This window comes from Podarcis gaigeae, assembly GCF_964106915.1.
Source record: "Podarcis gaigeae genome assembly, chromosome: 12".
Taxonomy (NCBI): Eukaryota; Metazoa; Chordata; class Lepidosauria; order Squamata; family Lacertidae; genus Podarcis; species Podarcis gaigeae.
Window position 1 is genome coordinate 15,271,137 of NC_139688.1, and position 27,566 is coordinate 15,298,702.

General features: G+C 41.1%; 1 protein-coding gene across 2 annotated transcripts in view; it reads right to left on the reverse strand.

Annotated features, from left to right (window-relative positions):
• The window catches only part of LARP4B (La ribonucleoprotein 4B), a 57,537-nt gene that overhangs the window by 14,185 nt on the left and 15,786 nt on the right, over positions 1-27,566 (reverse strand). The window contains exons 1-9 of one of the 2 annotated variants that reach the window (XM_083704867.1): positions 12,585-16,083; positions 8,628-8,775; positions 8,364-8,525; positions 6,267-6,348; positions 3,864-4,000; positions 2,862-2,965; positions 1,424-1,534; positions 369-422; positions 62-268 (exon numbers count right to left, since the gene is read on the reverse strand). In XM_083704867.1, the coding sequence (XP_083560993.1) occupies positions 62-268; positions 369-422; positions 1,424-1,534; positions 2,862-2,965; positions 3,864-4,000; positions 6,267-6,348; positions 8,364-8,525; positions 8,628-8,775; positions 12,585-15,653 (4,074 nt within the window). In that variant the 5' untranslated portion in view covers positions 15,654-16,083. Of the gene's footprint in view, positions 1-61; positions 269-368; positions 423-1,423; positions 1,535-2,861; positions 2,966-3,863; positions 4,001-6,266; positions 6,349-8,363; positions 8,526-8,627; positions 8,776-12,584; positions 16,084-17,187; positions 17,322-27,566 lie in introns of those variants that run through there. The other variant, XM_083704866.1, reaches the window with a different exon arrangement.

Here is a 27,566-nt window from a genome sequence, read left to right on the forward strand (position 1 = left end):
AAGACTAAGCAACAGCATGAACATTTAAAAAGCAACAAACGAATGATTCTGAAGTGCTTACCAGTGATGGATCAAGATAGCTATGTGTTGTTGACCACGTCTGTGGGGCAATTAAGCTGTACAGTGGAAACTGCTGTTGGGGGCTGTATACTGGAGGTATGTAAAATGATGTTGTATAACGCTGTGTGTAGATGTTCATGTCCAGAGGTCTGTATCCATTCTTTGGCAAAAATGTATTTATAGCTATAGCCTTTGCTTTTATTCTTGCCTAGAAGACAGAAGAGCATGCTCTTAGAAGAATCAGCCTTAGAGAACGATGACCACTTTCAGAAGTATTTCAGTGGACACTAAAAACAAAACATATTTACCTTAATTGGTTTTCCTTGGAAGGTTTTCACTTCTTCTCTAAGGTATCTATAAGCCTTTAAGAGTGAAAAATATGTTTTTGTGAAAGGCAGCAGATGTAGTAAGTTAACACGAAAAAGTATATCATTATGCACACATAGATATTAACACAAACAATATCAGTTCTTCCCTATTTAAGAATACTTGGGTCCAATTCAGGTTTATACTGGATTATAGACAGGTCCTCAGCATATGGTCAGAGGCACTATCAGGTTTCACTTTAACCCTAAAAGGCCTCAGTCCAGGATATCTGAAGGAGCGTCTCCACCCCCATCGTTCTACCTTCTGGCGGTTCCCTCACTGCGAGAAGCCAAGTTACAGGGAACCAGGCAGAGGGCCTTCTCGGTAGTGGCACCCGCCCTGTGGAACGCCCTCCCACCAGATGTCAAAGAGAACAACAACTACCAGACTTTTAGAAGACATCTGAAGGCAGCCCTGTTTAGGGAAGCTTTTAATGTTTGATGTATTACAGTATTTTAATATTTCTTTGGAAGCCGCCCAGAATTGTTGTTATTGTTGTTGGTTTTGTTGTTGTTATTGTTGTTGTTGTTGATGTTGTTAACCCTGCTTGGCAATGATCATATGTGGTACTAAAATCACAGTAAAGATGGCAGCAGGAAGCTACTTACTCCATTTCAAAAATTCCACTCTAGGTCTAAACCAGCTTTTGAGAGCAGCCCAGACAATAAAGGCACAATTAAGACTTATCGTAATCAACAGCAGTTGGCTTAATCACTGCTTTTAGTAGGATTTAAAATTTCCAAGAAGTACATGTATTCTAGACTTAATTATGGAAACCATGACTAGACAACAATGAATTTCTCTGAATTATGAAGGCTGCTGTTCTGTGCAACTATATGATGTCTTCCTGCCATTTCTTACATGAACATTGTATTATGGACCAACTTTGTTTGTGGAGGTCTGTTCACACCACCTCAGTCAAGAGTCACCGTAATCAATCTCCAAAAACGATAACTGACACAAACTAAATATGTGCAACAAAAAAGTGAGAGCCTACCTGCTGTGCATCTGCTTCAGACTCAAATGTAATAAACCAGTTGTCATTATAGGCAAACTCACAGTTGATGAACCTAGGCAAGTTATCTCCCTTGAAGAGTGCTTCGACCTCCTAAGAAAAGATTGGGTGGGAAAGAGGGTTCACTGACAAGTACAACAGAAGGTTCATTTAGGACCAAGCAATGTAAAGGCCTCATTAGAACTGATGGCAAAAAGTGCCCAGGCACAAAAATATCACTGACTATCCTTAATTTCAACAAAAAAGGGCTATGGAGCAGGATACTGACACTGTCCCATGATTCCAGGGACCTGATTTCTTTTCAGCTATGCAAAGGCTGCCACCTAAAGGTTTGATGTTGGTGCCTAAACAATTTCAGGGTGGCACCTGACTAAGTCACACCTATGACTAATTTAAAGTCCATTACCCAATGAACTGTAAATACAAAGACATACAGTGGTGCCCCGCAAGACGAACGCCTCGCAAGACGGAAAACCCGCAAGACGAAAGGGTTTTCCGTTTTGGAGGCGCTTCGCAAAACGAATTTCCCTATGGGCTTGCTTCGCAAGACGAAAATGTCTTGCGAGTTCCTGCGTCCCCCCCTTTCCCCCCTTTTTCTAAGCAGCTAAGCCGCTTATCAGCTGATCCGCTAAGCTGATAAGGCACTAAACCGCTAATAGCGCTAATCCGCTAAGATGTCAATGGGCTTGCTTCGCAAGACGAAAAAACCGCTATACGAAGAGCCTCATGGAACGGATTAATTTCGTCTTGCGAGGCACCACTGTACTGTGTTCACCTTCAATTAACAGATAAACAGCAGATACACCCTTGATTGACGTTCCTAAGTCAAACTTTATGACTCAGGAAATTGTGTTTTCCTGTTAATATCACTCTGCATATGAACACCAATATTACTTTTTTGATTTCTTAAAACATCCCTGTTTCTTCAAAGACCATTTATTCAACCTCCTTGATCTCTTCTGCTGTCAGTGAGCTAGTTAGAACACCTCACTCAAAATGTTGTCCATTGCTCTACATTTATTGATTTGGAATCTGTCTTCCAGGAGCAGCCTTAACTTTATGGTGGAAGCATGTAGAGAGGCACTCACTGTCTGAAAGCTCCAGAAACGTCTTTCTGACAAGGTATAAATGGCATCTCAGTGGAAATTCAATATTTTCTTTTAAACAGGTATTTAGTTATTGGTTTAGTGTGGGATTGTTTTCCTAGTATGCTTTATAAAGTTGTGAGTGATATCATGAATGCACAATTATATGGAAGAAAATCTTACTTGGAAATTATTATATGGAAGAAAAGCTTACTTGGCCACAAGTGATAGCTGAGAGAGAATCACAATTAAAGCTGTAGCCATATAGAACCAAGGTGGGTGGGATTTTTTAAAAGCATATTGTGAATAGTTTGACTGCTGTATATGGAACTTACTTCAATTGGAGTAGATTCAGGTACTTCACGTAAAATCACAATGCAGCGATTCTGGTTTGGCCTGACTTTTTCACCCTTCTCGTCCACTTGGACTAAAGGCAATGCTAGGGGAAGACACATACAACACAGTTACTTAGAATTCAACCAGTTAAGCAAGGCTTTGTTTTGCACACACTGCAGTTTTGTAGGAATAGAGTAAGTTCTGTTATTCATCTCCAATTTGTAAATAAATGTGTACAAATGTGGCACATGCCAGTCAAGTCTCTCAAGCAAACAACTTATTTTGGGAAAGATCTTTCAAGCCCCTAATTGAAATAAACCAGTTCACCACACATCTTAGTGAAGCCTTTCAGAGGGGGGGAACCCACTCCTACCAGTCTTATTCTGTTAGAAAGTCCATCTTGTATGGCCCTTTTTCCCACTTTGAAATGAAAGAGTGTACATTCCAATACTACTCTTTGGTACTATACTAAACAAATCACCAGGAGTGACAATCAAGCACTTCACTTATCAGATTCCAAACTGCCTCACACCAATGGTAATTACTTTCAAATACTTTAGGCATGGTACAAAAAAAATTACGTTTGACAGGGTTACTTAGTAAACTGCTAAATAAAAATTGCAAATGGTGTGCTGGAGCAGAAACCTGTTAGGTATCTTCTGAAACCAACCATGGAGAACTTCCACTTAGAAAAGCCTGTAGTGGCTGAAGCTAAACAAGCCACATACTGAATATACATTTAACTGCAACAATGCAGAAAGCCTCAGCAGTATCATTAGGATACCCAAGTCAAATAGTTTGACAGAGGGGCACTCTCCAATAAATCCATTGTATAAAACAGAAGATTAAATGGCAGGTCCCCCCCCCCATTGTCATTTAAGTACAGTTTTCTAAATGTTGCACTCACCCACTGGCTTCAACCCTCCCCCAATGCTATGCACCTCACAGAACAAAAACTCACTATCTTCAAGTCAAAAATAGGTGCTTTGTCAATTACTTACATCGCAGCACTTCAACAATCAAATCCATATCAGTACTCAGCTTCTTGACGTGATCAAGGTTTGCTACTGTCATTATTGGCACATACTGATCACTGTCCATCTGAGATATAAGGTACATGTCACTGGCAAGATTCTCTCTGTTGAAGGAAAAGCAGAGTCTTCATTATAAAACTCCTTTCTTTATCTTTACACAAGCGGAAAAGTTGCATTTGACTTTCTTATCGATCAACATCTATGTATAGTGGACGCTCGGGCTGCGAATGTGATCTGTGCGGAAAGCACATTTGCAACCCGCAGCGTCTGCAACCTGCAGTGCTGCGTCTGCGCACGTGCAGGTTGCGATTCGGCGCTTCTGCGCATGCACAAAGCACGATTTAGCACTTCTGCGCATGCGCCAAAACCCAGAAGTAACCCATTCTGGTACTTCCGGGTTTGGCGCGGTGCACAACCCAAAATTGTGCAACCCAAAGTGTTTGTAACCCGAGGTATGACTGTATTAAGGAACTGTCATGTATTTACTTAAAATTCCCTTTGCTACTGGAGTGAAGGAAGCAGCTACCTATGAAACTATCTTAGCTTTGTTGCCTGGGGGGGGGGGGGGGAGAGAGAGAGAGAGAGAGAGAGAGAGAGAGAGAGAGAGAGAGAGAGAGAGAGAAGCAGGGATTTTCAACATAAGGTGCACCAAACTGGATGCAGCCCACCTGTCAGGTACTTTTAAAACTATGTTTTACAGCGCTAGGGAAACAGAACAGCAAAAAGATCCATCAAGTCCATAATAGGCCACTTTAGGTTGGACTGGATGACCCTTGAGGTCCCTTCCAACTCCACAATTCTATGAATCTATGTAGCTGGTGCGCTGAGTTTAGCTCTGTAGCTCACACACAGACAAGGTTTGTTCAAAACATCGTAGAGCTGGAAGGGTCTCTAAGGATCATCTAGTCCAACACCCTGCCGAAATATGCAGCTGTCCCTTATTGGGATCAATCCTAAAACCTTGGTGTTATCAGCACCACATTCTAACCAGCTGAGCTATCCAGCTGTCATCTCCAGATGTTAAGAGGTATATTTTATCTCCCATCAAATTAAGTATGGTGTCACAGAGGCTCATGCATGGATAGTATTTGAAGTTTTGGTCTTGAAAATAGCTGAGTTAAGATTTCCAACAGCCAAGCAGCTCCGTACATTAAACAATCAGCATACAGGAGGTATCAGTGCCAACCCTACCCCCCCAAAAAACCCCACCTTCCTGCTACAGATGACAAGCCACAACTGACTTAAATCTATTCTCAATAGTTACTGTTTTCTAAAGCACTGAAAACAAACCTAGCTGCAGATAGAATGAGTGAGTGGCAGCTTTGTTTTTTTAAAAAACCAATGTATCTTCAGTATGTAAATTAGCAAAGCAAGAAGAAAAACAAATTACATATTTAACTGAGAAAAAAATTAATAGATTCCATACGGATTTACTCTGTAGAATTTTTGTTCCTTCCCATGCTTCCCATGCTCCCAAGGCCCGAGCCCACTTCATATATGGATAATGAACTTCAATTAAATCCAGATGCCACAACCTTTTTTCCTGCGTTAACACTTAGCAGTGAAAATGGGTAGTGACTTATTTCGTAGTAATGATTACTTAAGCCAGGTGTGGAGAACATGTGTCCCTCTGGATATTGCTGAACTGCCCTTCCATCACCACTGCCCATTGGCCATGCTCACTAGAGCTGATCGGGAGTTGTAGCTCAGCAGCATCTGAAAGGGCAAAGGTTCCTCACACATGACTTAACCTATCATCCTAAAAGGCAAATATCTGTAAACTGCTCTGGAAGCCTTTTTCTTTTCTGTTATGAAGAGCAGGATAAAAATGTGGGATAACCAACATGCCTAAGTCTAATTAATGCATGAAGGGTTTGATGCCAGAGAGTAAGCTGGCCTGGCAGGCTTAGCTATGTCGCTCCCCTCCAACCTGGGAGGAAGGTAATCAAGCCTTATCGCTGTACCTCACAGTCTACTTGAGAAGCTCAATTTGTGAGATCTGAGCTGCTTGCTCCAAGCGCAGACTGCATCACTCTAACAGGTGTCTCTTAAATTCCTACACCAATAATTTTGGAACTTTCACCAGTATAACTAAGCCACGTTTTACTGCCTGTGCAACCTTTACTGAATGCTGCATGGAAAAGCACATGAACCTGTCCTTTGTGAGTATATAAATCAACCTTTTTTTAACTTATCAAATGAGTGGTCTCTCTCTATGCTGCATATTTTGCAAGAGTATTTTCCCCCAAACCTGGATATTGGCATCTAAGAATTCTATTTTGTATATATCTCTATTTTCCTTGCTACCAACAAAAATGCTTTAAATAAATACAGCATGAGTGTTCACTACTGAATACATGTTATGCTTACCTAGATAAACAGAACTCCAGTGTTTTTTTCAGTACTTCTCGCAAGTCTTCTTGACCTTCTGACTGCAGCTGTTCTTTACCTCCTAGAAATGGAAGACATGAGTTTGACAAAGTCGGGGGGGGGGGGAACCAAGCCTTCATAAAAAGACACTTCCTTCAAGTGTCAAAAGTCACCTTATTCGCAATGACAATAGAGGTTAAATAAAGTACCCTTCATATCAACTCATGACACAAAGAGTATCTTGCACCTGATCCTAAATATACGGACTCAGCAGAAACTTTGGTAGAGCTTAGACACACATAAGGGTTGCTTGCATCCACAGTCTACCCACCCCATCTCATTAGAAAAGGTTGGCTCCATTGAAAAGCCAAGCAACAATCATTTTATATTACCATCAATACATAAACAACTGACAAATTAATTAGGATTCCTTTCCAGTTGCAATAGCTTTTAAGAAATAAGGGTGATGTAAAATATGTAAATATTTGAACAGGAATAGATTTTTATATATCTGGAAGCTATCAAGAAGGCCTCTAGTATTTATTTTTTCTGCTCTGTTATGTACACCCTTTACACACTCAATGCAGACAAGTATCTCAAACGTCATCTTTAAAACTTGAAATATATTACGGTGGAGAAAGAAGTTTGAAATATGTACACAGCACTATGATATAATATGAAAAAAATATTCATTTGTCAGCTTCAAAGTACAAAGACCAACATGAAACTCTTATGTAATAAAGTTGCATTATTCATTATAATTTTAACAGCAAGTGTATGAGCCAGCATTGTGTTTGATACTACAGTGGAAATTCTTGCCATCAAACGCTGCAGCAGACACAAGAGCTAAGTAAAAACTTAGATTATCAGTTGAAAGAAAAAAAGCAGCAGGGAGCTCCAAATTGATTAGGATGGATAAGAGAATTATTTAATGTTTTGAAAAGTTCCTTTTCTGGACTCAAAAGCAATGACACAAGAATTCTAGTGTTAGGCTGCACTGAACAACATCCAATGCTATCTGCCTGCTTGCTCAATAGAAAAATGCTTGTGCAATGTCACTTCCCTAGACGAGTTATTAGGTTTCCCCAATAACATTAGTTTAAAACAGAAAGTACCCCAGGCAGGTGGTATCTATCCTCAGTCTATATACTGTATAAAAATGGTAGAGCTGTGCATTGGTTGAAATCCTATGTTCACACCCTGCAAACACAGTATTTGACACTATCTGCAGAAGTCTGCTGAGCAGGTTTCTGGCCCTGAGATTGTGGAGGATTGATACCATGTAGGCAATGTCATGTGTGGGTTGCACAGTGAGCAGATTTAATGCCCTGCATAGTTTGTCTTTCTCTGTAACCAGCAAAAGCAGAATTACTGAATTAAGCAAATAAAATGTGCATAATGTGAATCATTCAGCTTTTCTTGCCTTTGCCAAAGAACACAATCTTCATTAAAAAAAATTAAAATAAACATGGCCGATGGTCAGGGATGGTGGGAACTAGAGAGCCCTACTCCTGAATTATGCACTGTAGGCACTTTTCATTATACAACTTAGACTTCCAAGATAACATGTCAACTCTACAACCTGTGATCCTATAAAATACTCAGTTCATCTAGTAAATATATTCACTAACCAAGACATTGAAGGTTCAAGCATTGTCTGGGCTGTTGAGGCTTCAAAGTTTAGATTGCTTTTTAATGATGGAGGCGAGTTTGAACATTTGAAATATTGTACATATGATCAATCTGGTATTTCTTTAAATGTACTGTAGTCACAAGCCCAGGAGCAAACCGTGGTTTGTCCTAAATGAAGCAGACTGAGCCCCACATATAAATACATGCAAATGTGCTGGTTAAATTGTTACATTAATAGGCACTACTTCTTTCAGACTGTGCATTAAGGATTCGTACGAGCAACTATTGTTACTGTTTATTGTTCTGTAGCAAATGCCTATAATTCAGTGTTGCTCAGGTAAATTTCTTCGGTAGCTTGTAATTTATAAGTTCCTGTCAAAGACATATTTAGGATAAACACTGGGGGTCATTTTGTAAGTTGGAAAACCAGTTAAAAGACATATAAGGAAGCCTCCTCTTTCTTACCTGTCTGAGTGTTTTCATGTATAGATTCATACTCTGAATGATCTAGAGCCAAAGGGTTCATATCTGTCTGGTCTGACAGTGGAGCTGTCAGTGATGGTTCTTGCAGTTCTGTTAACGATTCATTCTGGTGCTTTTTGTCACCATCACCGTTGGCCTCCAACCCTGCAGAAAAAGTTGCAGGAGTCACAAACCAAGAAATTCTTTATCTGCTTTAAATTAGAAAGTAAAGGCTCAGAGGACCAGCACACTCAGCTAGAATCGTACCTTCTTTGCAGGAATCTGGTGGATGATCTGCTATTTCTTCCCAGGTTTTGCTCACGCCACCATCATTAGCCCCGCTTGCTTCCACATGTAACATATGATTCCCCCATACTTTTGCATTAGGATTTAGTTCAGAAACCTTGGCCGACTCCTAGGAAATAACAATTGAGTTACGCTCTGTTAACTAAATGCCTGTCATTTTACGTGGTTCCTTATTATAAATGCAACCCACAAATGGTTAAAAGATATACAGCAGTGGAATAAGAGTTCTTGCGGCTAGAGACCATTCAATGCTTATGTAAACTCAACCTACATTACTTGTCAAGGCAAATTCATCCACATTTATCATTTGTATAGCTCTTTGGAATATTCAAAGAAGTGACATCAGTTGTCTTAGATTCCAAGTTGTTGTACTCTTGTAAGGAGGTATTTCCGACAAGTCTCTCCTCCATCGGCAGTCCCCCCCCCAATTAATAATCTTACACCTTTCCCAAAGGACCCAACTCAATTGGGATGGGACCACAGGAAGCTGCAGGAGGTAGCAGGAGTCAGGAAAGCTCTGCTCCATTTATGAAAGTTACCACTCAGGCTTCATTTATATTTATGATCAGATTTATACTCCACTTTTCCCACCAAATGGAGACATCCAATTGATTTTCAACAGTGGCTGCATTCACATGGTTACACTAAATCACATTTTAGTTCCAGTTACAGATAGGTAGCTGTGTTGGTCTGCCATAGTCAAAACAAAAAAAATTCCTTCCAGTAGCACCTTAAAGACCAACTAAGTCAGTTCTTGGTATGAGCTTTCCTGTGCATGCACACTTCTTCAGATACCAAGAAGAAGTGTGCATGCACACGAAAGCTCATACCAAGAACTGACTTAGTTGGTCTTTAAGGTGCTACTGGAAGGAATTTTTTTTTTGTTTTCACATTTTAGTGTTACCAATATGGGCCTGTGCAAGTCTGACATTCATGCGCTACCTCCTACCATGGTTTAGCATTAAAAGGATAAGCCTGTGTGAGCCTTGGATCCGAACACTCTCTGATGCCTGGGTGTAGGTATGAAGAGACTGGCAGCTTCTATCTGTTTTTTATAATAAATAATAATAATAATCCCAGTTTAGTGTTATATCTGAGCCCTAAACTGTGGTTAATTTTAACTGTAGTTTACAATGCTTCATAGTTAAGATTAACTCCAGTTTGTCCAGATTCAGACTTAAGGCTAAGCTGTGGTTAGTCAAAAATAGAAGGCAATGTTCCTTCTGCCATGCCAGAGCAGTAAACAAACATTATAAAAAAAGGAGCCATAGGTAAAAGTAAATCTAAGCATTGGCAAGATTAAAAGCGGATATTAACTCCATAATCTCTGAACCAGTTCTGTAAGGGCATGTCCAAACATATTCTTATTACAGAGGAAGGGGGAAAGAAAGTGATTGATACGAGTTTTCTTATGGCCCCCTAGCAAGCCCATGGGCTGAGGCAAGGTATGAAGAAGGATTCATAGCTTATATTGTACAACTATGAAAATGTCCTCAAAGATGATGGCACTATAAGATTAGATTTCCATCATGTCATAAATGACTGAACTAGCTATCTATCACAATGCATGCTTTACAATCTTCTAATCATGTGGTTATGATAAGATGGGTGTATTTGTGCAACAATTCCCCTTAGACAATAATTCCCTTGAAGAATTAAGGCTTGCACGATTGGTATTGTTATGAGCAATTTATGTCTAGGATAATTTCCACAATAAATTGTGACCATTTTGGCTCTTGCCTGCCTTTCAAAATAAAGACAAAACCACAAACATAACAAGTGTTACCATATTTTTCGCCCTATAGGACGCACCAGCCCATAGGACGCACCTAGTTTTCAGGGGGGGGGGAATCAAGGAAAAAATATGATTTCCCCCCGCAACTCTGGGAGCACAGACAGGCTGCACACAGCCTGTGCGCTACTCAAATACCTTCTCCCTGCTTTTGCGGAAGGTGGCGGAATTCCCCCACCTCCCGCAAAAGCCCACAGGAGCCGCGCACGACTCCTGCGGGCTTTTTGACCAGGAGGGAGAAGGGACTGAAATGGCCAGTCAGTCCCTTCTCCCTCCTCAGGGAAAAGCCCCCAAGAGCGGCACGCTCTTTAAAGGGTGTGCGGCTCCTGCGGGCTTTTCTATGAGGTGGGGAAATTTCCCCACCTTGTAGAAAATGCAGCAGAAGCCGCACAGCCCCTTTAAAGAGCGCACGGCTTTTGCCTGCTTTTGCGGGAATACCCCCATCTCCCGCAAAAGCCCACAGGAGCGAGAAGGGATGGACTCGGCCTGCGGGCTTTTCAACCCAGATTGTGCCCCCACATCCTCTGGGGCTGGCGATGGGGGAAGCGCTGCTTTCCCCCACCACCAGCCTCAAAGAGCAGACTCTCCTGGCTTCAGCAGAAGCAACACGAAGCCTCCGGAGCGCAGGTTATCGCTGAAGCCAAAGAGCCTGCATTCGCCCCATAGGATGCACACACATTTCCCCTTCATTTTTGGAGGGGGAAAAGTGCGTCTTATAGGGTGAAAAATACGGTATCTCTCTTAATAACAACCCTAGCAGTAATAACTGCTGCGAAACTCCAAACATCATTGCTCTATAGTTTCTAAGCAACAAACCTAGAAACAAATCTAAGCTCGGACACCTCAGTAGGTATGGTGTTGACAATGCCAAGGTTGCAGGTTCGATCCCTGTAAGAGAAGCTGCATATTCCTGCATTGCAGGGCATTGGACTAGATGATCCTCAGGGTCCCTTCCAACTCTAGGAGTCATGTCTTCCTTTACATTAGGAAAGGGCAGGGGCCACCCAAGTTTTGGTTGGCCTTGATAGCCAGCTCAAGTTTGTGATGATGAAGACTCCCCTCCTCAGTTTCAATGCAATCGTGCACACATCTACTCAGAAGCACATCCCACTGTGTTTGATGGAGCTTATTCCTGGCAGGGCATAGGACTTGAGCCTTGGGAGTATTCCCCCCATAGTCCTCCCAGCCTCAATCAAGCAATGCTACCTCTTGCTTAGCAATGTTCCAGGGACATAATATTGCTGGCTGGCTGCCACTGAGGAGCTCTGCTGCCACTGCCAGAGGCAGTAACGAAAAGTAAAACACAAATCCAAAAAAGGATTAAGAGAAAGAGCGCTGGTGCTGTCCAGCTTCCAACAGTTAGGTGTGCCCCAAGAAACTCTGGAAAAAAACGAATGAAATGCACCCCTTTATTCAACATGGAAACATGGCAGCAAATCCTGCAACAGCCCAAGCTCAAAGCAGTTACAGCAACCAAGTTAGCATTACAGTAATTCTCTACACACAGTGCTTGGGGAGCAGGGAATTGCCCAGATTAGACATGTGCACTGCAATCCCATATATAGCCTACTCAGAAGTAAGTCCTCCTTACATGCCCTCAATTAGACCCCGACCACCATTACAAAGCTACCGCTCACAAATGGCTAAAAGCAATTTTACAACGTAATGGTAGCAAGATGCTTTTTCAAATCCTCGTCCTTTAGCTCTCAGATAAGAGTGCAGGTATAGGGACACAATTATTTACTTCCCAGTTCAAACTTCTGAGAGCAATGATAAAAATCGGCTCATCAATAATGTATTAAAATTTAACCCAAGCATTTTTCCAATCTGTTTTAGGTAGAATGTTACAGTAAGATGTAAATATCAACTTTGTGGCAACCTTCAGAGGCTTAGGGATGGGTGAGAGGCAACAAAAGAAATGTGTATGCCTGCCACAACACAGGTACCAAGATGTGCTGTTATGTATGCCTCCATTTTAGCAATTGACAGTGGCTTAACTCAAAAAAATGGAAACACTGCTGGAGTTTTAGAACATCATACATCAAATCAAAATCTTCACCTTGGATTACAGCAACTTTCTTTTTAAAAGTGCCTGATGAATCAAATTATGATGGTGAAATACTTACATATCCTTCATCTCTATCTTGCCATCCCCAGATATCACTGTTTTGTTGTACTAGCAACTGGTAAGGGTATCCTCCCATTTCAAAAGAAGGAATGGTCACGTCGCCAGTTTCATTTTGGAGTGCCTCACTAGCACTGCATGAGCTATCCGTTTTGTTAAAAGATGAATTAATCCACAAATATCCCATCAGATATTCCTGATCATCTGTAAACTTGGCAGATGAAAACAACCTACTTAGTGGAGCAGATGGGCAAAGCGGATCACCTTGAGAATCGCCTATATCCATTTTGTGTGTGTTATCAGATTCCTTTAATATATCTTCCATCAGATCCAATACATGCTTTGCATTGCCTTGGTCACATTCTTGATCGTTAACAGAGGCCAGAGGTATTTCGTACGAAGGAGTAGCGGCATATTTGTCTACTTGCTTGGGGTCAATACAAATCCCACCTGCATCAGTACAAGTCAGAGAGTCTTTGGCATCTGATCTGGAAGCACATTCCACCTCAATGTTCACTTTCTGCTGGCCATTTTGGGGAGCAGAGTCCTTTGCATTTTCTGTTAATATATCTGCACAGGGAATTGAAACTTCAGAAATTAAAGGCCTAAGAGGGCACGTGGTTTCCATTATACTCTGTTTGGGTAAAGAGCTGTTTTCGTAGAATCCTGATTTCCCTCCCCTTGATCTGGTAGATGTCTCAGTGTGACTAGTTTCTATTTTTACATTTCTAGCATCGCTTTCATCAACTGATGCAGGAAGTCTCTCTGTTTCAAGCTGACTATTAGCTTGATCAATCTGCAGGATACTTAAAGACTCCTCCAGAACTAAAGGCCTCTCTTGCATATTTGAAGATACTCTAAGTTTTTGCATTAGATCATTATTGCCATTTAACATACAGTCATCTTGAACAGTGAAATTTTCAGAATATGCCTTGGTTTCTATTTCACTATGTGTTTTCCTTTCATGGTGTGTTCCCCATTTCAACCCATTTAGAGGCTCTTCTGCAGTTGCTATTAATTTGTGAGGGTCAGTCCCTGCACTCAGCTGATCTTCCAGTCCATGGAATGTACATTTGTTCCATAGCTTGCATTGTTCATCATTCAAATCCATCTCACTCGCTTCAGAATGCGCTAAAGAGACACAGCAGCTGTTATCTTCGTTAAGTGAACTGGAATAGTCATTTGTTTTGCCATCCTTTTTAGAGAGGTTGTGTGGAACTTGAACTTCCAAGCAATTTTCATTTTGGATTCTTTCATATTCATTTACATTTACATTAAGAGGCTTAGAAAAAGTTAATGTCTCTTCGTTTCCCCATGATCCTTCTGTCAAATCACTCATCTCTGAAGGTATGTTATCTATTTGCGACAGGTTTTGCTGAGCAGCCCTTATAAAGTTGCCATCTTCATAACTGGTAAACTCTGAAACATGGGGTATTTCTGCTTCAAAAGCCACACTCTCTAATGTTGGAAGTGTTTTAATGGTGCTTTCTTTCAGATCCCCATGAGAGCAGAATGTTCCAAGATCAGAATCATCTTCATATTTCAGGAGTAGCTCTGGATTAAACTGTTCAGAAAAGTTAGGGGTTTTCTTATCACTGCAGGCAGATACTCTCCAAAATTCATTTGTGCTTCCTGTAAAGTTTTGCCTATTCACTTGACTTTGGTTTTTTGTGTTATTTTGACTTACAGAGAGGAAATGACCAGTTGTGTCCTCAAACTCTGATGAAAACTTCAGGCTTCCCAACAACTGTTTAGAGTTTTCACCTTCGGTATTTTGATTTTCATTAGATTCAGACTTTACACCTTCAGTGACACATTTGTTCTCACTATTGAAAAGGGAAGTCCATGCATGAGTCCTGCTTTTTAATTGCAGAGAATATTTCATGCCTTTCTCCAAATGCACAAGTGTTGGAGAATTATTGTTTTCACCAAGTGATTCATTCACAAAGATTCTACTACTATCTACCATATTCATTTCCTGGGTTCTATTTTTAGTAAGATCTTCCCCATGTGCTTGTGCCCTTAACACATCTGCTGCTATTCTGTCAGTATTTAACCTGTGATCCCCATTCACTAAGCCAACTGGAGCTTTTACCCCCATTTCACTTTTTGGCATCAGTAAACTATCCTTTATTACACTGGGAGATTCATCTTTCAGAGCACTGAAGTCAACAAGCACCTGAACCGGCTTCTTCGGGACTAACAATTCCTTCCCACTTTCCCCAGGCCATGTCATACCGTACATCTCCTGAACAGCTGAACTTTCTACCTCTAAAGCAGTGTCTCCGTGCACAATAGCTTGCCCTTCTTCTAGATCCATTCTCAGATCATCATCAACTATACAAATACTGTAGAATTCATCTCTGGTACTTATACGGGGCCTGTCAATATCAAGATAAGCAAAGCTTGGAGCTGCTGTTTCTCTGTCTGCTCTACCTGAACCTACTGCACTACAATTACTTTTAACAGGATCTACTTCATCCTGCACTAATAAGCACTCACCCATAACTGGCTTGCCTTTTATTCCACATGTACTTAAGGCTTTCGGGAAGATGCTTCCTTGGCTTACAGCCACCGGCACACATGAAGAAGTACTTTCAAATGAAGGGCATGGCTTTCCAGCTACAGTAGATCCTGTTTCATTATTGCTATTAATATGGTAGCTGCCTGCATTATTCACACATTGAACATTACTACTGCTACTTTCTGGAAGATTTTCAGCACCATCCATATCTTCCATTCGTCTGCACTCTTGTAAACTGCCATACCCATTCTTTCTTGCATTATGTGGATAAATATTAAAAGATCTACTGGGGTTGTGGCCACCTTCAGCGATCCCCGCACAATGGCCTGAAGGATATTTAACTGACTCAACGCAATTATTATGAATAGCAGGTGTTCCAGAAAATGCCTCTTGGATTACATGCAGCTCCTTTCTTTCCATGGTCTCCAAAATGGAAGTTAAAGTTTTACTTATCCCGTTTTCCGACGTCTCCTCTTCAGTTGATTTTTGCAAAAGACTCATCTTCTCATTCTTGCTGTTGAGTTCTTTACTGAAACAGCAACCCATTTTTATGTTGCCTTTTACAAGTCCCGGAACTGTGAGCTCTTTACTGCATATACCCACTTCACTTCAAGGCTGCTGGGCAGACAAGCCAACACCCAGATGCCAAAAATAGCACTGTTTAAACAGTGCAGGGGGTTCATATGCTATTGCCACTCAAAATCCAAAGCCCAGTTCCTAAAATGCCTCTATGTAAAGCCGGCATTATGCTAAACAATGTGACTTTCAGCTATCTATTTTTCTGGCTTGTACTAGGTATTTGGAAGATTTTCTTCATTTTTTCATCTCCCAAACAATATAAGTGTTCAGAACTTTAGCTGTCTGTCTCTCCTTCTAAATGTAAGAATGCCTTGTCAGAGCAGCCACTTCCATATTGAACTGAATAACAAAAAAGGGTGCATCTGCATCCTAACCTACTGCAATACTGCATGTTAATTTGCTGAAATTAGGAATTGATAGAACAAGGAAACTCTGTTAGGGGCTCAACAGGATTTTTCTATCCAAAGTACAGTTCAAAGCTTCAGAGTTCATTCTAAAGGTACTGCAAATTAAAACCGCTCCAATAATTCCTTGCTTTTTACATTTTTTGCGGGGCAGGAGAGAGACGACAACAATGAAGACCATCCTGCTTGCCCACTTCCAACATGTAATTTACATACTATTCTCACATGACCATTTGCACTAACACGATTCACCTCAATTTCTCGATGTGATGTCCAAAACTGGGGGGGGGGGGGGGGAATGTGTCCGAAACAATTCAGTTCTGCCTACAAAACATGGGCGTGAGAAGGAGAAAGCCCACAAAAGAAAAACCATTCCATGTGGCATACCCTGACTAGGAAAACCAACAGGTTTTGCCTCAGTCTGGCTAAAGAGAGAATGTCCACAAGTTACAGAAGGGATGGGGAACATTTTTGGCTCTGGGGATCAGATCTTTATCTGGCCCTGCCCGATGGGCCAAATTTCACAGATGGGTGGGAATGTGAATCCTTATTTCTGGATGTGCAGGTTCAGATGTCTAAAGCTTTCTTGGCCAGCCTATGTTTTCCTAAACCAAGAGAACCGTGATGCCAGTTCTGAGAAAGATAATCAGGCTACATTATTTCCCTTAGCTGAGCCAGAAGACCTCTCTTAACGCTATTCCAGAAGACCTCTCTTAAAGCTGTTTGCTATTGAAATGAAAGCCCTGTGTGTGGCAGCAGAAAGTCAAAAAAGCAAGCATATAAAAAACAACAACAACTGTTACACACAGTCGCTTATCCCTGTTTTAGACTAAGGGAACCTGTGACAAAACTTCTCCTTTGAATGAATATAACTAGCAGAACCAGAAAGCTGAAAGGTTGCTTTCTGTTTCATATGCTTAGCACAACTAAATGAAATGAGCCAAGAAAAGACTTCTATTTGCTGCAGAACCAATACAGAAAATAACTTGTATCACAAGTTACCCAAAGCAGGCATAAGATTCAGGGGATAGAACAGTGGCTAAAATAACCACACTTTCATGCATTCAGATTTATCAAGTCTTTGTCATGATACTTACTAGATGAGAACTATCTTTAACTTCTTGTACTTGCTGCACCTGCGGTTCAGCCACAACTTTAGGGTCCTGATCAGAAGTCATGAGCTGCCTGCTTTCTGGCTCCTCAGAGAGAACTGTATTGATCACCACCTAAGCTGCAGGATAGAAGAAGAAAAAAGGCATTAAGAATGCATAGCTCATTTTGTATATTGCTAACTGTGGTAAACAGAAGGCAATGCCACTCAATAACAGTTTACAGACTGCACTGAAAAGTCCAGGGTTCATACTGGATCTTCAATTTTAAAAAACACGATTGGGTTCTTCTCAGGCTATTCATAGCCTCACCGGCAAAGACAAAATTTCTCTATAAATATATGACAAGCTGGAAACTCATTGCTACCACAATGAATCTAAAAAGTACATCCAAACTACTCCATTGTGGTTTATGTGTTTAGTTTGGCTTATTACCTCATCAAGTTACTCTCTGAAGAACAAGGGGACACAAAATTTAAGGCTGTAAAGTTGATTGCAACTGTGAGTGATGTTGCAAACCATTTAAAAAAAAAGAGGAAGAAATAGAACCATGCCCACCAAGCTGATAGACTGGCCAGTTGACTCCATGGAAACAATTGGCATTTGCAATAAAGACTGGACAGATGACTAACATGTTTGATTAGTAAGCAATGTTTATACATGGGTGTCTCCATATTTGAAAACAAATACAGCCCCAGTTAGGTGTGTGAAGTATCGCCAAAACAGACTGGTCATATTGCTAAAGGATTGAGAAACTGCAAGTGTTTTATATAGAGCAGGCGTGGGCAGACTTCAGACTTATAGGGTCTACTTTTTTTTTTTACTAGAACTCTAGGGTTCTAGTTCAAAATAGTGGCGGGTCAGAGCCAGTTGTCTGCTGAACCTCACTGTGCCACAGACTGGGATAATTTGCATATATATAGTGCAAAACTGCATTTAAGTAGAAGAGCCTCTAGTCTTGCTATTAGTAGTCAAATCCTTGCTGGCCAACTGGTGTGTCTACTGCAAATCACCCTGTGATCAAACTTCTGCCTATGCAGACATAAAGACTTTCAAAATGTAATGCTAAGCATATCTTGATTTTTATTTTTCATGTAGCCATTCAGGTTAGACAATTTTATTGCATCGTTGCAATTTATACAATTTACCCTATGACATAGAAGATGGGGGGCACAAATGCCAAGTATCTTTCCCACACAGGGATTTTGAATGAAGCACTAGGATAACAATGTGGTATGGTGGATAGATGTTTGGACTACAACTCTCATCAGCCAAAAATGACATAGCTAATGGTAAGAGGTTTTGGCAGTTTTAAGTCTAAAATGTCTGCCATCAAGTGGAGGAAGGCTGGGTTACAATGATGGACGTAGACTAGGGAGGTCAAATTGCTGCTCAGCCATAAGATCGCTACTTGGCTGGAGAGAGGTTTCATAAGAAATTATTCATAATTCAAATTTAATAAATAAAATACCTATCATGACTTTGCCGCCTGTAAAATCGGATTAACACAATATTAAACCTTCTGAGGCAGCTGCTGCAACAAGTATTTAGCATGACTGAAAGTGCTATAGAAAAAAACGTTGGAACACACAAGCCTTTCACCAATGCTCCTGGATCGGTACCCTGAAACCCACTTCAGCAGGAAACATCAGCTCTTTGAAATTTACAAAGGAAGCACTGTTGGCTAATATGAACAGCTGCACTGCAACATACAACATATGCTGGTTTCACTGATCTTCCCCAGCCTTTCCAATGAAGCTGTGTTTAGCTCTATGCAAAGGGGAATAGCTATATCACTTTTCTCTATCACAGTTCACAGGCTGCTGCTTCTTATTCTTCTTATTTGTATTGCATTTTACAGCTATAACAAAACATATCTTAAATATTAAATCACAAAAAGCAGTAACTGAAGCCAATATAAATAATCAAGAACAATCCCCAAGAAAAAAATAAAATCAATTGCAAAGAAACTGTTGTCTATGGTGAATACTATATTTCTGCTTCACAGATGTTTGTGCTAAGAAGACTTATCTCATTTCATCTTGTGAAAAAACCAGCACACTAATTCTTTTAAATGAAATTTGTCATTTTTGCATTTGAACTTGACAATTTTTACTTGCAATGATGGAGAATCCATTCTCCTTTCCTGGTCAAATCTACTATAGCAGAAGACAACATGGAGTTCCTTTCTTCCTGATCAAGACCATAATTTGCCAGTTAAAAAAAACAGAGAAAGATAATTCAGAATCATAGATTTTAGTTCAGTACTGAAGACACATTACTTTTGAATTTTCAACAAGGAACCTCTTGGCTCTAAAGACTCTGCTGCATAAGCTGAAAGCATTTAATGGAGCAAGGCCCATCTTATCAGGATTCAAGTTCAGCTTCTTGTCTCTCATTCATGCCACTGCCAATGGGATGAAAAACACCCTCTCAACACTACCTTCTGCATTCTGTACCCTGCGCAGACCAGAACCACTGTAGCACAATGCCTCCAGTTCCCATTCCAGATAGACGCACTATTGTGAATTGGCACTGAAAGCTGCAGAGACATCAAGAAGCAAGAGCAAGTCACACTCCCCTTGTCCCACGATCTGTAAAGGTCATCCACCATGCAGAGCAAGACGTGATTCTGTACCATGGCCAGATCGGAACCCAGACTGGAACGGATCCAAGAATGCTTGTGTTATCCAAGAATGCTTGCAGATGTCCCACCACCTTCCTCAAGAAGGGAGTATTTGTGAATGCTTGATAGTTACTCCAACCCAAGGGGTTCAGGGATCATTTATTTAGAAGTGACCATACCACCCCTCTCTGAAGGCAACAGGGACCACTCCCTGAGAGAAGGGCATCAAAATAGGTCCATTGCCCATACAAGGGAAACTGCCACTACCAGTCCAAACTTCACCAGGTAACGTTCCAATCAAGACAAGGGAAGGCATTGCACACCCACACCCCACCCAGTTACTTCTGGACCTTCCCTCATATCACTTGGGACAAAAACTACATAAAGGGCATGCCCTGCCTCATGTGTCTATGACCATTAGAGACAGCTCTATGGTTGTCATGGAGACCATGAAGCCACATGGCGGTCCAAGAGCAGTCTCCGCATGCATGCAGAAGGTGCCAAAAACAATGCCAAAGACCCGTCTTGGTCACCTCATCTGGGATGTTGGTGGACAACAGGATTTTTGATAGACTAGCAGTATCTAAACCATCCTAAGATCAAGAGGTTTTCTGGTAAAGGAGATGGTGCCTCTATGGACCATAGCAACACACATATCCTCCATCTAGCTTGGTGTTGTACTGAGGACTCATATGGGTACAGTTGAGTTAGATGAAGCTCATCCAGCTCATCCATTCAAGCATTGGTAACACATGCCAAGTCAGCCCCCTTCATCCACAATCAAGTTGTGAATAAGCAGAGTCTTATTCTGGACTGACCAGCACTACCAAATCAGACGGCTCAATGTATTCCCATAGTAGAGGTTTTCAATTTACTATTTTTAGCAAGGTGTAATGATTAGGTGGGACGCGGGTGGCGCTGTGTGTTAAAGCCTCAGCGCCTAGGGCTTGCCGATCGAAAGGTCGGTGGTTCGAATCCCCGCTGCGGGGAGCGCTCCCGTTGCTCGGTCCCAGCGCCTGCCAACCTAGCAGTTCGAAAGCACCCCCGGGTGCAAGTAGATAAATAGGGACCGCTTACTGGCGGGAAGGTAAACGGCGTTTCCGTGTGCAGCTCTGGCTCGCCAGAGCAGCGATGTCACGCTGGCCACGTGACCCGGAAGTGTCTTCGGACAGCGCTGGCCCCTGGCCTCTTGAGTGAGATGGGCGCACAACCCCAGAGTCTGTCACGACTGGCCCGTACGGGCAGGGGTACCTTTACCTTTACCTAATGATTAGGTGAAGGGGAACGTGCGATCACTTAATTTTCACCCAAAGGATCTAAGAAAGGATGAAGCACTTTTAGAACAAAACAAGAACTTGCTTACATTTAAAGAGGTTAAAGCTTAATTGTTACTTTTGAAAGGCACAACACTTTGTTTCAAATCAATACCCTTTACAGAGATATTTAAGATCTTTCTTAAGTAACTTCACGCTTTTAACCTGTCACTGCTAAAATTCTTTCTAGGATAGCTATTGTCTAACTAACACTCCCAGTCCCTTCCAGAATCTTTTCCTTCTCCTCATGTAGACAGAACCTTGCCTGCTCACAGACAATCCCGTCTTACCTTCTGCCAGTTCACTATCTGACCCTACTCAGGTAGTCAGGGACTTTCTGTTTGGGTGGGCAGAAGAGGTCTCTATCCCTAATCCCAAGCCCCTGTCTAACCCACAGACAACCTCCAGCCTGCACTCTCTCAGATAGTCCCTATCGCTATCTGACTGTGAACTGTCAGCAACTAATTTAAATTCCTCTCTCCTGATTAGCTGATCACTGGGCCACCAGGAAGCAAATCCAGGTCCTGTCAGTCTTCGAAACATTTCCTTTGGTGTTGACCCTACCATCCGTGGACGAGCCTATCCTTATATCAAGTTCTGGACCACACCCACACCTCAGCTGTATCCACTCAGCCAGCACACAAACAACACTCCACACTGCAGCCAGTCCTAAAATTCTTATTTGCAGGCAGGTATCTCACCAGACAAACTTATGCAGGCAAAGCACCATGCTCTTGCCACTTAAGATGTTCCCTTTCACTATCATAATTGCTATACAGAGGTAAACATCCTGCCAGCAAAGCCTTTTTTTGGTTAATAAGCTACTGAAAAGATGCCAGCAACTCTTTCATTCTCATCACCCTCTGCCTAGGGAGAAAGCGCATCTCTGAATAGGAAGCGGCACTAGAGTACTGTTTATTCTCCCTTTTGATGTTAGCAGTTTGTATATCATTAAGAGACCACATTACACCTTGCACAGCTAGCAGGCATCTGTTTTCAGCTGCTACACAGCAGCCAAGAAATGTTTAGATTCAGGAGGTGGAGATTTTCTCAGCTCTCTCTCATATTCCAAGACAGCGCTGTAAAAAAAACATTATTGTCCATTTTAAGGCCAATATGGAAATACTTTTCACTCTGCCCTTACTGACAGCTACTAAAACATTAAATGTACAAGAGGCCTGCAGTCAAAGATCTACTTAGGTATTTCAGATATGTGATTCCTCACTTTTTTCAGATCCTGATTCTCCCTCCCACCTCTACCCTTATCATCTTTCCTCTGGACAATTGCCTCTTCTGAATCCAATCACTTGTTTTGCTGTGCTTTCTTTCATGTCCACAGTCCCTTCTTTCCTAGGTCACTACTACTTAACCCCACTTTGCTAGGCCTTTCAGCTTGCCTGTTCTAAGCTCCAGGATCAGATGTCAGCTAATGGTACTTAATAATGAAAAATTCCAAAATGGCAGCTTTCAGAAATGGCCACAAAAAACTGTAGCTGGCAAATTGTATTAAACAGGATCAAAGTTCAGAGTTACAGACATCTTAGTGTGGTTCCTTCCTCATATTCATGGAAGCATCCTGTAAGAGCAGATATTTTGGAAGGGCTTCAAAGGGCATCTAATTCAACTTCTATAGGTTGTGACCCAGTTTTCCATCTTCAAAGCTGAAAAAACTGTATAGACATGTACAGGACATGACAAACTGCTGGCAGCAATCAAGTACTGCCTATGATGAAATCTGAAATCCACCTGCAACTTTTACATGGCGCAGATATGTAATATGTAATTTTGATTGTATCTAGAACAGTTTTACTAAAGACTCGGGGGGGGTGGGCACAACCCACCTGCATTGTTGTTGCAATTGGGAGTAGGTTTCACTTCTTTCTCTAAAAAAAATTATAAGTAGCTCCTTATTTACTGGATAAGACTTCCCAAGCTGTCAGAGACTCGTGCAAAGTCCAGTGAGTTACATGGGGGAAATCTGTGTTCCATTATAGTTTACTGATATACTGCTTTGGGTGCCAAAGGCACTCAAAGTACCAAATAAAGGTACAATAGAAGTACAATAAACCAAAACCATATAAAATAGTTAAATCACAAAATATACTCCATTCACACTAGTAGCACAACATGAACTGCCTATTGCAGAAAATAATATTCTGAGAGTTATTTTTTCCAGTCTAATAAAAAAAGATGAAGGTTGCCTTTAAAATCAGAAGTCAATGATAGGCAACCATGCCTTAAACATGTCAAGACTATTCCTTTCTAAAAATTTACTTGTTCTGGGCCCTTCCTCTGAAGACAGACAGTTCTGCAGTGGGCATGCACATAAAAAAATGCCATTTTATGCAAAGGAATGATACAAATACCCACCCTGATGGCAGCTTCTCAGGAAAAGCCATAACCAATTTAGAAAGTACAGTGACTGAAGACAGTCGCCTCTCAGGGTAAGTGGGTGGAAACCTTATGCTACATGATACCAACAAACAAACTTGTCATGGCACACTAGTGCTCTCTACCACTTAGTACTGGAATTACTGGTTTAAGTTTTTTTTAATATCTCTACGTCTAGCAACCTGGCACTGCAGTTGTCCTCCCTGCCTCAAGTAAGGATCAGACAGATGCTAAGCTACCAGCACTCAGCTTTTGAGAGCTGAGTGCCATGCAATAGATGGAAGTCTCTATTTTTTTACACCAGTCACTGCCACTCTATTCCATGCTCAGTCTTGGCAGGAACATTAGCTTCTTATGGTGATCTGGCTGAGCCCCCAGGTCTAGTTTATCCTTGGCCTCAAGCTGAGAGAGAAGGTAGGGAAACAGACTCATTTAACTGTTAAAACTAGGGGTAGTCAACCTTTTTATACCTACCACCCACTAAGGCATCTTTCTTGATGGTAAAATTCCCTTACCGCCCACCAGCACTCGATAGAAGAAAGATTCAGCTTGTGTCGTAGAACCCCCTACCGCTCACCTAGAATCCTGAAACGCCTACTAGTGTTGACCAGGTTGACAACCCCTGGTTTAAACTATCTTTTAGGAAAGAGAGCTTACTGAAGATGTTGTCAGTACTGTGACAATAAGAACTGTGCTTCAGAAGCTAAGCCTCTGTAGATGACAGTCTAACTCTGGTGATAACATAATCATTGGACGCCTAATGGATGTCTCTACAGTTTACAATTTTCACTGCTGAGGCTTGCAGTAGCTTCCAAAGCAAAGCTCCTATCGTCACGTTACTGGTTGTATTTAATTAAAATATTCTCATATTATAGTAAGTCATCTGAAGGGATGAGGCCTTCCAAGCTACTCCAGATAATACATTTAGCAGCCTTCAAAAACAAACAACAACAAGAAGGAGAACAACAACAAAGAATCCATTTTGGATCACATTTGTACAGGACTGGCATTTAATTGAACACGGTCAGAGTGCTCTGAACAATACAAAAAGCTGTGACAGAGCTGAACAATCCAACAGCTTTGTGGTTTTGCCAAAGACAACTCAGCATTCTAGGTGCATAGCAACAGACAAAGTCTAATGGCTGTTGCCCTGGTTCAAAGTTCAAGAAGCAGCCCCAGAGGATTTTTCTTTTAAACACAAAAACCAAGCACATACTGATGTTCATTAGCTCTTCACTCATTGACTGTACCACAAAGTAGTGGCTAGGAGACCACCAAAGTTAAGAAAAAGAATAAAAAGTTTCAGATAGCTTTTAAAATAAAGGCAGTGGCAGTAACAAAAATTCTCCCAAACTGATCAATGAAAATTTAGAAATTAAATAATTATGAGTTTCCATTCAACCATTTCAGACATGCACCCAGGTGCAAAATTAAGACCTTCATTCAAGAGTCATGTTCCCAGGGGAATTCAGCTTACTGTAGTGTGTCTATCACTTTTGATGCATGGCAATGAGACCCAGTTTTTTGTTTTATAAGTGATGGCAATTTATGTGCATCTGCTGCTGCTTGTCTGGGGGATGATGTAGTATTTCTTTACTTGTAAGTAGTAAAGATATGGTCTCATAGTTCACTTTTAATGATCAACTTATGCTGAACCCCCCCCCCCCCCCGCTGCCCCTTTCCTGGGGGACTGTCAATGATAGAAAAGTTGGGGGAAGCCCAAACACAGTAAGGTAAAATGGTTTGAATTGAGAAGTCTGTGTAGTGGCTGCTGGCACAGTACCCTTCCTCCATTGTCCATGCTTCACTGTCAGGGCAAACACTACCCCTCATTTCCAATGGAAAGTCACAAAAGTCCAGGAAGATCCTTAATAGCTGTGTCCTCACACCCTTCATGATGCAGCCTGGCTTTTATCTCCCATCACATGGTGCTGAAATCTGGTGAGAAGGGAAGCTGCAGTGTTACCCCACCACAGTCCCTTCTAAGAAACCATTACCAGTCCAGTTTGCTACCAGTAATGCATTAGGATGCCAGTACTAAAAATCAGCCATTAGGCATGATAGGCAATTGCTATTTTTATATTCTTAACTGCATTGTGTTTTATGATTAAGCACATTGATTGCTATTTAGGGCCTGAAACTATGCTAACACTACTTGCCAACTTAAGTATCATAAGCCTCTGGCTCAGAGTGACTGCAGCAGAGGACCATTTATAGACACCCCAATGACAAAACTGGACTACATACTTGCTTCTTAAGTCATTATTATGCAACTTCAGTAAAATCCATGATGCGGGAACCAACTGCGTATTGTGACACTTTGGCTTGTACAGTTAAATTACTGAAAGCGATTTCATCACAGGGACAAACCCTTACTAACAAGGATCTCTGGAAAACAAGATCTGAACGAGCTTGAATTAAATAAATAAAGTTTTCAAAAAAGATTTCCCTTGCAATCAGCTCCAAGGTAAGAAGAGGGAAGTTTAATCCAAGAAACTTGCTATAACCAGCTATCCCCATTCTTCCCCTTCACCATACACTAGCCAAAGGCAGGAGTGAAGCAAGAATGCCAAATCGATTCTTATGTTTGCTTAAACCAAATCCAATTTGATTGCAGTCCCTTATGAAAAAAGCCTTCTTAATGTCTTCCTCCTCTAATAAAATAGTATTTATTTCAGGAAGACAAGCTGCAGATTCAACAAGCATTACTGCCCAATGTAAAGCCATTTCCTAGGGGCTTCATCATTGCTCAACACTTCTAAGGCAGCAAATAATAGAACTAGCATTCTGGCACCGATTCAAAGGTTCAGGTCAACCATTGTTTAGCTTTGCTCTATTCTGCTTCCTCAATAAGGGATAAATTGAAATATCCAACCAAGAACGGCTGCCCATTTAAGCATAAAATCTCAATGCCTCAACACTAATAATCAAGCTGTTTTGGAAAGCATTAGCTTGGTGACTCATCAGTTTTGCTGAACTGTCATTAGCAGCAAGTTTCTGTTGAGGAACTACATGGGAAGGTGGTATAACCTGAAATGAGGTATTAACGAAGGATTTTAAAATGCAGCTTTGATCAAACGAAAGGATTCCAACATGTTGAAAACTCTAAAGCCCACTCTTTGAAAAGTTTTCATTCATACTTTCTCTTGAAGGATTCCTGTACCACTATGTGAAACTGCTTACCTTAATAAAGACTACAGAGAACACTGCTTAATCACACCCAATATTTAAACCACATTTTCAATACTGACACAAGATGAAACATTCATACTAAGTTTGCTCTAAAAATAGAGCATTTGGAAAAGTGCATCACTTTTCAGCTGAAAAAGTTTGATTAACATACGGGAAAGAAACATGACAAAATTCCAGATGTCAAGCTGAATAGGTTCACTGGCAGAATGCAACTTTATTTATCTTATGAATTATATAAATTTATAAATAATGTTCAACTTTATTATACTTTATTTCACAATAAAGTTTTTCAATTATAAAATAATAAATTTAAAACTTGACGTCTTAGTTCCAAAATGACTGAGCTGCAGAAGCAGAGGGTGATTGCACTTGTGCTAGGGTTATAATAATTTATCTTCTTCTAATCCCTCATTCAAAACTGATTCCAGAGGATCAGAAGATCCTTCAGAGTGCTATTAGCTGCACAGGAGGCTGAAACCAAAAGGGAAATGGAAAGATCTCTGCACACAAGTAAATGTGCAACAGAAACGTCTCCCCAGCAGTTCTTTTGCCCAAGTGACTTGAGTTCACCACTAGTGTAGGGACTACAAAGTTTAATTTCTATATTGAAATATATACCAAAAGCAAACTTTCATTTTCAAAACACATAGGCACACGCGCGCACACTCTTCCTGGCTACAACAATTAATCTGACAGGTACCTCTGCAAGTCACCTTTCAGGAATAATCTTACGGATTTTATTATAAGACACCTGAAATTATTAGAGCTGCACTGTGTCATAACCAAACGTTTTCAAGACTAATTGCACATTAGCCCAATTGTCTATCACACTAACCATTAACTTT